Source organism: Myxocyprinus asiaticus, chromosome 40 (assembly GCF_019703515.2).
Source record: "Myxocyprinus asiaticus isolate MX2 ecotype Aquarium Trade chromosome 40, UBuf_Myxa_2, whole genome shotgun sequence".
NCBI classification, from domain to species: domain Eukaryota; kingdom Metazoa; phylum Chordata; class Actinopteri; order Cypriniformes; family Catostomidae; genus Myxocyprinus; species Myxocyprinus asiaticus.
Window position 1 is genome coordinate 20,384,619 of NC_059383.1, and position 12,984 is coordinate 20,397,602.

General features: G+C 38.9%; 1 protein-coding gene across 11 annotated transcripts in view; it reads right to left on the minus strand.

Annotated features, from left to right (window-relative positions):
- Positions 1-12,984, minus strand: part of LOC127431257 (pro-neuregulin-2, membrane-bound isoform-like) — a 108,980-nt gene that overhangs the window by 61,023 nt on the left and 34,973 nt on the right. For all 11 annotated transcript variants that reach the window (XM_051681627.1, XM_051681626.1, XM_051681624.1 and 8 more), the window contains exon 4: positions 303-423. In XM_051681627.1, the coding sequence (XP_051537587.1) occupies positions 303-423 (121 nt within the window). The remainder of the gene's footprint in view (positions 1-302; positions 424-12,984) is intronic.

Here is a 12,984-nt window from a genome sequence, read left to right on the forward strand (position 1 = left end):
GGCAGTAGTTGACTGCAACCGAGCACTCAACACTGACTTGCAAGATCAAAAATTTAGCCATTCATATTGCATTCAGCACAAAATGTTATGGTCATGTTTGCTCTGTTACTGGATTTGCAAAATTCCTTTAATGAATCAGGCTGTAATCAATGCCAACAGCATGTGCAAAGCAATGATGCTATGAGCAGATGCAATTCATTCTTAGTGAATTCCCCCTTAGAGAGGGAAAGAGAAGGTAAAGGATCTGTTCGAACAGAATTTTTATACTGTATATACAGAAAAGGCATTAGAGATAAACTCACTTGCAAGACAGCTGATTAATACCATGTATGAAGTAACAGTCGCCGCCGTTCACGCAGTAGGCCTTTTCTGTGTCGTTGCATCTTCTGGCGTGGCCCGGGTCTGGAGATAACGTTGTGGTTACTGGAGGAAATAAACAAACAGATGTCTTATGACATTAGCATAGGCAGATCACGTCATACAAAACCAAAAGAAAGAGCTTTCATTGAGTACTTTGAAAACAATAAAAAGAACAATTGCATCACTGCACAAGAACTAAAACACAGATGGAAGATACAACATGCTAGATAACATTCATTACATGTCACTGATAATTCAGCATAAGGGCTACAATGGATAACTTATGCTGTCAGTCCTCTCGTTCCCTACACTTGAATCTAAACACAGTAATAATGTACTCTTTCACTTTAAAACAATGACTTCTTGGTTTCCATCACAAGTCTTTCTGCTGCTCGGCTTGCGTACGAGACGTTCGATAGGCAAAGATAATTTTTTTAGTGTGTACAGGACTGCATGTTAAGACATTTTTACACAAAAAATGCAAAACAACAATTTTTACAATTTTAAACAATTTTTGCATGCAACAATATAAGGACGTGACAAAGGTAGTGAGGTCATTTGTAGCAAAGTACTACTTTTAATGTTTATTGTGCGGAAAATGCCTATTCTTTTACTTACTAATTTTTTTAAATGTATTTTTTTAAGAAAGTAGTTAACAGTGCAGCATTTGGTAAAGAGTAAGCTTGCCTTCCATTCTGAAAATAGCCAGAGAACTGTAGAAAATCATAAGTGCATACAGTAAATTACATTATGGCCATACTGACAACAGTTTGTTTATCTGTGACACCAGTTCAAGCAAAGCTTCATTGGGATGCATGAACACGTTTACTGACTTTCTAATCTAAAGCAGAAACGTGAGGACTGACAGGGCGAACTGCTTCCCACTGCCATATTAATAACATACATACAATAACATATTTCCCACTGCTGTTAAGCTGAACACATATACAAACTTTCATGTCATCACATCACATCAATGCTTCTGACAATCACGCAAGGGTTTCTCTCTTGTATACCTTAGTATGGCTTCATTGTCAAGTTCAAACTCAAAATGCTGTTCAGAGCAAATCTTAAGAAGGAACATGTTCATTTTATTAAAGGAGTTATTCTGAGACTAATGTATGGCATGTGTGATATGCTGTTGATTACCACGGACTATTTCCATTATTTAAATTACATGTTTACTGTAAACAATTTTCCTGTTCATTTATTCAAATTGAGGTATGAGTCAAAATTATGGTCTGTGGTAATTGATGCCACACAAGAGAAAATTAGTTTGAAAATAACCAGGAATATTCTTCATAGAGCTCTGGTTTCATTTCTGAGTCCCTCCAATGCAGACAACAAACCAAACTTTGATTACTCTCAAAAATAACATGAATGTGAGAACCCATGAACACATCAACTGCCTATGCATGAGGGTGGGTTTTTAAAATTATTGGAGTATAGCGAAATGATTTTGGATGTAAATTAGTATTTGGATGCTTTAGCCACATGAAAAAAAAAAAAAATTATAAACGCCACTGCATTAGATGAAATAAATAAAAAAATTATAAAAATAATGATACATTTTTTACCATATTCAGTCAAAATTTCACAAAAAGATGTTTGTTAGGTTATATAAGTTATAAAACAATAGATATATTGTTCAAAATTAAGACAAAAAGTATTTGGATACTTTGGATACTTTTGAGAAAACGTTAGTGGAAATGTCCATAGTTAATGCGATGAACCACACTTATGGTTATTCTGCAAGGACACCTTTGTGACCTTGAGGGAACCTTTATACATCCATTAAAGAGGGATGAGACCCATAATTCTAAAACAAAAATAGTTTAGAAAAGTGAAGAACAGTTCACGATACAGGAAGGCATGAGCAAAGCGACAATATTGTAATGATGTTACATACGCGCCACCAGGGGCGGATCTATAAAATAGTTTTTGTGGTGGCAAGGGGTTGGCATGAGGACTGTGAGGGGTGGCAACATCATCATAAGCGCACATGCATAGTTCTTCTGGATTAAGATGCCAAGCTTCATTGCAACAAGTACTAGTTCATTTCTTGAAGTCTCTATCAAATTACAAATGCCAATGAATTTATGATAGTTGCATTAGCCACAAAGTAATCATTTCACTACTGGAATTGTCCACACATTCACCTTTTGTCCACAAGGGATTAGTTGTCACAATAGAACCTGCCATTAAACCAGTGGCATAGGATTCATGAGAACATTCATGTGATCATTCCTGATTTAATTCACTAAAAATGTGTTGTAATAAAAGAGGGTTTTGAACTAGGACTTTGAAACCAGCATACAAAACTACTGCTCCAAAAAACACACTTTTGTGTATTTAGACTTTTAACATTGATCAAAATAACCTTGCTTCAATAATTATATCCTTTTACAAAAATAATTAAAATATTTCACATATAGAATTGGCAATCTAAAGTCAATGAATAGATCACATCATTAAGAATCATTAGGGTAGGGGCTGGAAAAGGCAGAAACACAGGACGAAAAGAGAAATAAACTACGCGATTAATGTCTGGTTATGTGAAGGAGTATAAAGGCCAAATTATTTTGATTTGTTAAACCTTGAAGTACCCATGGATACTCCCAAGGAGAGTGGATGCACAGACCATGTTACTTGTAGAGATAATGTCCTGTAACACCTTTATAATAATAAGCCATCTAAAAGCAAACATAACATAAAGTAAGGCCTTAAATAAAAAAATACACAGCACAGATAATAATCGTAATTACACGTTAACTCCGACATCGTGCTATATCTTTATTAATCCATCATATCTCATAATCATTCAGTGAAGACTTGGAAACAACTGAGAAATTCACATTTGCCTCTATTTTTCCATGTATCTGTCCATGTTGTCATTATTATCGTGGTTGAGGAAAATGAGCTGGGTCCCTCAGAGAGAATGTCACTCAGATCCAGTTTCTGATGAAAAACGTGAGTATTCGCGAGACTGCGAGTGCCAAAAGCTGCACAGGGTGGGTGTGTTGGAAGCCCAAAAAACAGGACTGTTTTCTGAAAATAAGCCCAAAAAACAGCAACCATCAAGTGTCCATATTTATGCAACTTTATAAAAATAAAAAAAAAGAAAGAAAACAAGCCCAATGTCGCTAATAATAATAAGAATTGGCAACTATGTCTGTCAGAAACAGAATCAGTGTTCATGTGCTAAAGTAGACAACCACGCGATTGGTTACAGCTGTAATCAATCACAGGATCGACCGCAATAGTCAAGGTTGTCATTTTTGCTTCCCCTTAGAGTTGAGACAGTTCGACATAAATAAACTCTTACATTATATTAACTCTTATACATTATATAGTTACAGTACATTTATATTTCATACTTTGGGATACTAAATGCTGTGGTGGCAGATGGGGTGGTAATGCTTTTTATCAAGATGGCACTTGCCACCCCATGCCACCCCTGTAGATCCGCACCTGCATGGCACTGTTAAACCGGCAGTGCCTGCTATCTCTCCTGAATGCCGCCAGAGGTCGCCATCTCCAGAGTACTATCCCTTCCTTCATGAACTACATTTCCCATAACCCTCCGCTCAGACTGTTTCACATTATCTCTGTCTATTTAAGTTCCCTGTTTACACGCATTCACTGCGAAGTCTTGTTCTGCCTAGTCTGCAATTCTGAGCATTATTTACCACTACTGTTTTCCTTGTGTTTTGACTCCAGCCTCTTCATCGTATTTCCCAGCCTGTTTGTGTGTTTTCGGACCTATTGCCTGTTTACTGGATTACCCTTCTGTCTCTAGGATTTACTTGGTTTGCCTTTCTTGGACTGCCTTCCTGTGTACCGAACCGTCGCCTGCTTTTTGTTTACCCTTTGATTTGCTACATTGTTGTAATGTTTATACTTTTATTAAACTGCATATGGATCTTTACAATACTGCCCGGCGTCTTCCCAACAGGCACATGCCAAATAATGAAAAAAACTATTTGAAATTCCATTTCAAGACTGAGATGTATTCCAGAAAAAGAAAAGAAAAAAAAATCTGATTTAATTCTGATTTCTAACCACATAAGAATAAATAGGGTTTGAATTGGGTCTGTAAACATCAGATTTCATATTTTTGTGTTTTCTTTTCAGACTAGCAAAAACTGAACTGATTTGAATCAGATACACCATTTCTTTTTTTTTTTTTTTTTTTTTTTTTTGTCTGAACAAAAACCTAAAACAACATTCATAATGATGATGTACATCAAAAGAATGGCATGCAGTGTCTGCCTATAGGACTGCAATGTGCACTGAAAATTATTTAAGATTACACAAAGAATAAAAACGTTTATTCAACCTATGGTCTTCCATTTCTCAATTTTTCTGTGCATTGAGACATGATTGAAGACTGTCTTGTTCCAAATGAAAAGTGTAAAAATGAGCCACAGCCAGAAATTTGATGGCAATTGTCTTGTGGCTCAGGAAGTATAGGTCTCTGCAGAACAATAATGTGTGTTTCTGAATCTGTGGGTGTTTTCAAATCGGGATGGGTGTTTTTCAACTATCCAATGAAAGCAGGGAATTTCAGTGTCATAATCAGTGGGTGTTTCCAAGCCAGGATGGGTGTTTCTGAACTATCCAATGAAAGTAGGGAATCTCAATGTAATAGGCAAATCATGTAAAGCGGTTGAAAAATGTCTATCTCGGTTTGAAAAGGCCCACTGATTGGAAAACGCCCATTTTTGTTCTGCAGAGACACAAGTCTCAGACAACATAGGACAGACAGCACAGTCACTCAAATTCAGCTGAGAACAAAATGTGCTATCAGTTCTATTTCTCTCTCTCTTCAAATAAAAAAAGCTGTGATATGGGGAAGCTTTTGCCCTAGCAGTCCAGAGCCACAGAAATCCAATGACGAGCAACTCATCGTAGGAACACTGAAAACCCGCACACCTGTAGTGGCTGAAGCTTTTTAAAAGTGGGGAAGCACAGGAGGTTCAATGCTGCAATGTTGCTCCTAAAATCTGCTTCTCAAACTACTAATCAAACACATAATGATCAAACGAAAATAATTGAACTGTTTTGCCATAACTGAAAAGGCCAACTAGTCAAAATATAGAATTATGAAATAAATGTGTATAGTGTATAACTGCACATTTATCCGATTTTCCAACCCACAGAACACACACTCTGTGCTTGACAGTGCGGGGCTATTTTAGAGCTCGACCAATCATCATATAGAGAAGCCGGTCTTCCAGACAGGACAAGAAATACATTGATTGAAAGCCTAATTTCCAATAAACAATAAGATACATTTTCAAATGCAAATGAGAAACTCCCAGAGAAGAAAAGCATCCAGGTGGGACACAAAATGACATTTTAGAGCCTTGTTAGAGTCCAATGAATTTCTACCTTTACTTGAATCAAATGTAACGGTACAGGTATCTACAATAGACTCCCATTGAAGATTTTACACTTTTATTCACAATATTGAAAAAAATATAGATAATTTTTATGATCTATAATTAGCATTTCTAAAATTTTAGAGTAATCCATTCTTCCTGTGCAGTCTAAAAATTATAATAATAACAAAAAAATGCACATTTGGAACATCTGGCTCAAGGCAGGCCAAAAGAAAGAAACGTTAGCAGATGTGGAGGTGTGCTCTCCTCAGATCTGGGCCCTCTCTGATATCAAGCATTATCTAAGGGTACTAATGTTACCACATCAAATCACATGTGTGTAATCAGAGTGGTGTCAAGGTTCAGTATCAGGGGCAAAGAGTTTATTAAAAGTACATGTCTGCTCAGGCTGTGTTATTTGTGTTTTAGTAAAAATCACATTGTGTGTCCCTGGGACCATACACAGCTAAGAGAACATCTTGTACCAGTTTGTTGAAGTGATTGTGCCTATAGCAGGCGGTGAGGAACATTTGGTTGGGGCAATATTGCATGACGCAAATGTACGTCAGATGATTATAGAGCGAACAAGCTTGTTTATTAACTTGTTTTATTTTCAGTTTTATTTATTTATTTTTTGCAGTAATTCTAATGCACAAAAGTTGTGAAAAATCTAATATTAAGAAATATCAAGAAATTATATCTTAGCCCTTGTGACCGTTTAGCCTAAAACGGAACCCAAAAATGGTGGGTTAATTTATGGGTGAACTATCTCTTTAATTTCAAATTAAGAAGGGCAGGGAAGTGGGGGAGTAATTGGGGAATGGGATGGGGACATGATGCAGCCTGGATTTGAACCTGTGTCCTCTTAAGCAGAACATCTCTTTATGTGTTGCAAGCACATGCACCACCCACTATGCCACTATACAAATCTGACAAAATGCAATTCTCCATCATATCTAAAAGTTTGTTTCAAACTTCATTCACCTTTGTGTCATTAAACTAGAAGGGAAGTAAACTTCTAAGGAAACATTGTCAATATATAAAACTGTAATAACACTCTTCAATTGCAAAACATACCCACGGGCTTGGCAAAGATCCAACTGGTTGCAGGGAGGCGTACCCTCCCTGCCAACACCCCCTCTCCATGCCTGCTGAGAGTTTGCCCTGAGCATGGACTCATCTCAGGGCATGTTTACCCCAGTAGAGGACTAATGACACAGCACAAGTTACCCTCCCATCAAGGTTCAGTCTCCCTGGATGGACAGATGGAACCCACAGACATTAAAACTCCCCTGCAAGACCTCAAGTACCTCATAAAGAATGCATCCTTAATCCTTAAAATATGTGCACACTTTCCCAGAGCTCCAGGAGTGGGTACGTTTGTATTCCTTATAGTCAACTCCTTTTATCCCCAGACGTGTGAGCAGAGGTGCACTGAAAAGCTAGTCATATTAGGACAAGATTCACTCCCTACATCCATTTAAATGTGCAACAGAGCATCTATTTAAGCACTGATCTGAAAATGCATGATGCAAAAGCAAGCAAGCATTCTGGCGCATTGAAAATATGCTGCAATTGCAGTGCTGTATGCTATTCATTCAAATGTTTGCTTTTTTTTTTTTTTTTAATTTATGTACTGCACAGGTTTGGACTGAATGTTTCCAAGCACTGTCAGATTAAGAATGTGTTATTCTGCTTTCTTTCAAAACAGCATAGATTTGGTAAGAAAACCATAGTTGGGTAACTATGATGATATTTGTCATGTTTATGCTTCTGGTCTAGTGATACATTTTAAATCTCTCTCCATCAGTGGTTGAGCTGTGACAGTTAAATGCCTGTACAATATTTCCACGTTTCTGAAGCTCCCATCAACTCTCTGCTGGAAATCAGGGAAAGCTCTGTAAATACCTGCTGAGGCAACATGTGCCAGAGAGAGAAGAGTGAGAGAGACCTGTCTAACTGATTGGGTGGGGGTTGAGAGGAAGGAACAAGGCATATTAACCCACTATACACATTTATGCAACTGAAAAATCTCTCAAATTGTCTTTAAAACAAGTTTTGTCTTTAAAACCATTGTTTCATTTGTGCATCTGGTAGACTCTTTTTTTCCAAAGCAATTCAGGAACCGTTCATACCTAAAGTGTTACTGTATTGTGTCAGTCTGTGCTGTTTTGTTTTCTATGTAAACATGCGCTAGATGGATGGTTTTGACCTTGCGCTAGAGTGCAGCATTTTTAAAGGACAGTTTGTATTTCTGCATCGAACATACACCGTAGTGGCCAACACGGTGGTTTGCATTTGTAGTTTTGCATCAGTGCATGATAAGTACGCAGCCAAGTGCTAGTATATTGAGAGAAAATGCCTTCATTTCTGAAATAAATATATTTCAAGAATAAACAAAAACAATGTAATTCATGAATTCAAAATGTATTATGAAATTATTGGAACATTAAAACGAGTTCATCAACGTATTTGAACATGTTGAGATTAGGTACATATTACCTATTTATTATACATGTTTTCTGTCATGCAGAGAGAAAATAATTCATTATTTGTGTAAATCATTTTGGTGTACTTTGATGCTCCGTGCTAAAGAAATTAACCACTTGCTTGACCGACACAAAATGGTTGTCATTTAAAGCTTAGCAGCTGGACTTTACAATGCATATAGGCAATAAAACCAACTATTAACAGGTACTTTTACATTTTCACAAAGTCTCACTCACATACCAAAATATTGAGTAAAAGCCCAGAGAACAAAGCCAAGCTTCTAAATTGAAAAAAAAAAAAAAGAAAAAGTTTTCTTGTAACTTCAAGAAACAAATTGAATACAAAAACAGCAGATGATCCCGCTTAAACTGAGCACAAATACAATTTGATACAATGCATAAATCTAAAATAATCTTGGAGAAAATGCAACGATACCTCAGATATCCTTTGTCATCCTGGGGGACGGTATTTGATTACAAAACTTACCAATCATAGCTGTTGTGGTCAGCACTGATGCAACACATGGTTACCTTTTTGGATAGGTGCACGTCAGGCCACGGCATAGGCTACGGTTATAGACTGTGTTTTATCACAAAACTCTGGGCTATTTGCCCACCACAATTAACATTGCACAATTACCGCCTGAGGAAAGCAGGCGCTAAACTGCATTTTATTAAAAAGAGATGTTTGTGTACATTTTTTTATGATCAAGGCAGGAGTAATTTATATAGGCATTCATAGGCAATTCCCAGTTGTGTGAAAAGACCGTTAACGCTGTAATTTGGATGGAGCAGCTGTGTAGAAAATATGATGCTTAGAGGCAAGCTTGTCTGTGGTTTCTAATGGCGGTCCCACTCTGTCAGCTCTGATCAGACTGCAGCTGGCGCAAAGAAACAAATTCTCCAATACATCAGCCTTTTTGATTCAAATCAGTTTCTTTGGAGCATTGCGGCTAAGCTAACCAGACTTAGCATAGCCATGACACAGTTCATGCTAAATGATCAACAAAGCATTCTAGCCTAACAAGGTCAGTTTCACTACAGTGCCTAACGATACCTCCAGTTTCACACTGGCGAGTAAGTCATCTCTTTACATTCAGCTATAGGGGTGCTAGGTGGCTTCCCAAGACTCAAGCCTTGATTACATGCCTGATATGCTAAAGGCCAAGTTTTTAAGTTCTTAATGGTGAAGGCTAAGCAACTTTCACTCTGCCCTACAGCTCCCATGAGAGGTCACTTTCTCCAGCCTGAATACCCAAGGGTTTGGCCATTGAGCTTATCCCTAAATTTGATTAATTCTTCATGGCCAAGGAACTGAAAAGAGAGCCTGGGTGGGGGCAAAAGGGGACCATCTGGAAGGCTTCAGGAACATGTCTATCTTTCTGCACTCTCCAAAGTGTTCTAGGAAAGTCGTAAAAATGAAAGGAGTTGCTGAGAGTGTTTTATTTTTCTTCTGCAGACACATTCTCCTAGTGCACAATCCAAACAGGCCAAGTGATTCCACGGGTGGAGGGACTTACAATGGGTGGTCCATGCATCTCATTGCCTTTTCAGAGATAGTTCAACTAAAAATTAAAATTCTCTCATAATTGACTCACCATCATCTTGTTCCAACCCCGTATCCTGTTTCTTTCTTCCAAAGAACACAAAAGGAAATGTTAGGCTCTGTCCCCATTCATTTTAATTGCATCCTTTTTCCAGTGAAAATGAATGGTGGCTTAAGCTAAGGGAAGTCAGTCAGTTTGGAATGGCATGAAGGAGAGTGAATGAAAGATTTTTCATTTTTAGGGGAACAACAGTACAATGTATAATTGTTGTAATTGAGGAGTGGCAACAAATAATATCTACTATTTCAAATTACATCCACATTACTGGTGCGCCTTTGATAGTTTGAGAGCCTTGTATGAGACAAAGATAAATAAAAGATCCAGAGGCTGACAAATGATGCTTGAGAGATCATAATAGTCAAGACAGGCTTCCTGCCATGGTCAACCTTCTGTGCTAGTGCACTCTCTCACCACCCTTTTGCTGAAGAGTTCTGGAGATGTCTCTTGTTACAGCTGGGAGTGGAATCCCATCACTGCACAAGAGGTCAATTTACACTGCATGCAATCTTACAGCTTTTGAGTGGTTTCCATTATGTGAAACCATTATGTGCATCCCCTTTTGTTAAAAAGGATTCATGAAGCCTTCAGAGAGGTCTTCTCCATTTCACATTTATAAGTCTGCTGCATCATTTATTAAAAGTCTCTAAACAAAATCATGTGGCCCATGGAAATAAAAATAAAAATAAATAAATGCTATGACACCATCAGTTTTGTATTTAATATTTATATTTATATAAAAATGTATATTAAATGTTTTCATTATTATTATTATTATTATTATTATTATTATTATTATTATTTTATTGTAGGGGTAAGCACACCACAGACAAGAGTGGCAAAGGAAATCTCGCTAAGATGTTTAGGAAGGAGAGGGCAGGTTTACTTAAGAATTAACCAGCAGGTTTGAAAAGGCACAGCGATTTTACCTTAGGGTCCATACAAGGTAACACATAATCCCTATGTACAATCAGTAATAATACAGTTTACGTAATTCCCTGTCGTAGTGTTCTCGTAGAAAACTTGGTGTGGTGTAGGTGCATTCTTCAGTGTTTTAAGTAATCTATGATCTCTTTAAGACCATCACTGCGGACTTGAGGCTCTTCATGTTTGCATTAACCGCAGTGACTCACACAGACAACAAAAGACACATCTGTTAGGAAACAGAACTTCCCTGGAGCGCTCTGATTCCTAACGTGATCCGGTATTTGGATGTTTAATTAAACCCTTTAAAAAATGACTTGTTCAGAAGATATCGGACCAGTCAGTGGAAAATCTGTCTGATGCACAGGGTAAAATTCAATAGTTAAAGGGAAAGTTCACCCAAAAATGAAAATTCTGTCATCATTTATTTTACATGTTGTTCCAAATCTGTATGACCTTCATGCAAAGATGCAATGAAAGTGAATGGTGACTGAGGCTAATATTCTGCCTACATCTCCTTTTGTGTTCCATGGAAGAAAGTAAGTCATATGGGTTTGCAATGACATGAGTTGAGGATTTTCTTATTTTTGGATGGACTATTCCTTTAAATCTATAAATGGACTAAGCAAATGACTGCGGCACCAGCATGAAAACTATCAGGTATGACATTTACATGCAGTATTTGCATATTTTACACTTCAAAGTTCAAAGCGAGCTTATTAGAAAGTGTGAGATGTGTGTCAAACAGATATAAGTCTTTCCAGTCAATGTTTAGGCAGGCGGCCAAATCCAAAAGCTATCTGTCCAAAGAAACTGTACGACTTATAAACAAAGCATTACTAATGATAATGCTCTAAAAGCTTAGTTTAAGAGCCACATACCCCAACTACAAACAACTGCCAACATCAGAGAAACCCACAGTGAAGAATCCTCTGTACCCTTCACCAAAACAGAAAAGCAAGGAGGTGGAAAACAAAATCAAGAAAAACAGAAGCCTACAGTGAACTCTGTCCTGTATTTTTCCCTTTTCATTAGCAGGTCTTTATTTTGCTCTTCTATTCCCAGCTTCCTGCTGCATAGCTGATGTGCCTGATCTTGTCTGCCACAATAATTTCAGAGACAACTCAAATCAAAGAGCGCTTTTGCATGCAATTGCACAACAGGACGCGTGTGTAAACAAGCAAGGCTCAGGGCACTTACCCAGAGGGGGTGGGGCACTGCTGGGGGAGATGGTGAGGGCAAGGGTGCTTGCCGGACTAGATGAAGTAGGCTCAGACGAGACCCTGCCTGGGAAAAAGGTGGACAGAGACTCTGAAAACCACTGAGAGGATGGGGCGACAGTGTTCATCGGGGTTGTGTGGGTCTGTGGAGCATCATTGACATGGAGCACCTCCTCCTCATCCTCTCCCCTGAGGAGATCCAGCAAGTCTGGTTCCCTGCTGCGGCTGGCTCCCTGAATCAGAGCGTGGTGGAGGAGCAGCAAGCATGCTCCAAGTCCCAACAGAAGTAGAAACAGGGTGGGCAGTAGGAGCAGGGCTCTTCCTCCACATGCTCCTCTGCAGCAGGGCCTTGGAGAGCGCAGTGGAGTGGGCTGTGATGGAAGGAAACCGAGCCCTATCCCACACTCCACTCCAGCCCTGGACAAAAGCCCCACTCTCTGCCCCTCACAGAGACCCACCAGTAGAACAGGCAGTGGATAGACAGACACATCTGGGTCCATCGAAAGCTCATCCAAATCCTGCTCAATCCCTCCCAGCTTGCACTTCCTCTGAAAGTGCTCATAGGGGCACCCAGTCCAAAATCTCCATTACACACTTTTCCCAAACTGCTGGTGTGGAGTGACACCGTACTTCTGGACTTTTCCTGGGGCCAGTTGTCAGCATTCTCTCACACACACACGGCCGCCCTCGCACACTAGTGGGTGTGAAATTGGGGCATCAAGGCTATGGTGTGAGCTGGCAGACAGAGAGCAATTGCAGGATGTGGGGCTTCAGATCCGGGGTAACCCCACCCAGAAACAGAAGCACCAGCCCACCACACCACCAGCTCTGATGCTCACAGCCAGCTGCAGAAAATCCGCCCCACTAGAACACCAATTCGCATACTCACATATACACCAGCATCCGGTCTGATGGGGAAAACAGAGGGGCTCTCCCCACGCAAACAGACTTAATGAAGTAATGAATACTGTGGGGAGAAATCTACAAAGGGCAACACCTTTAC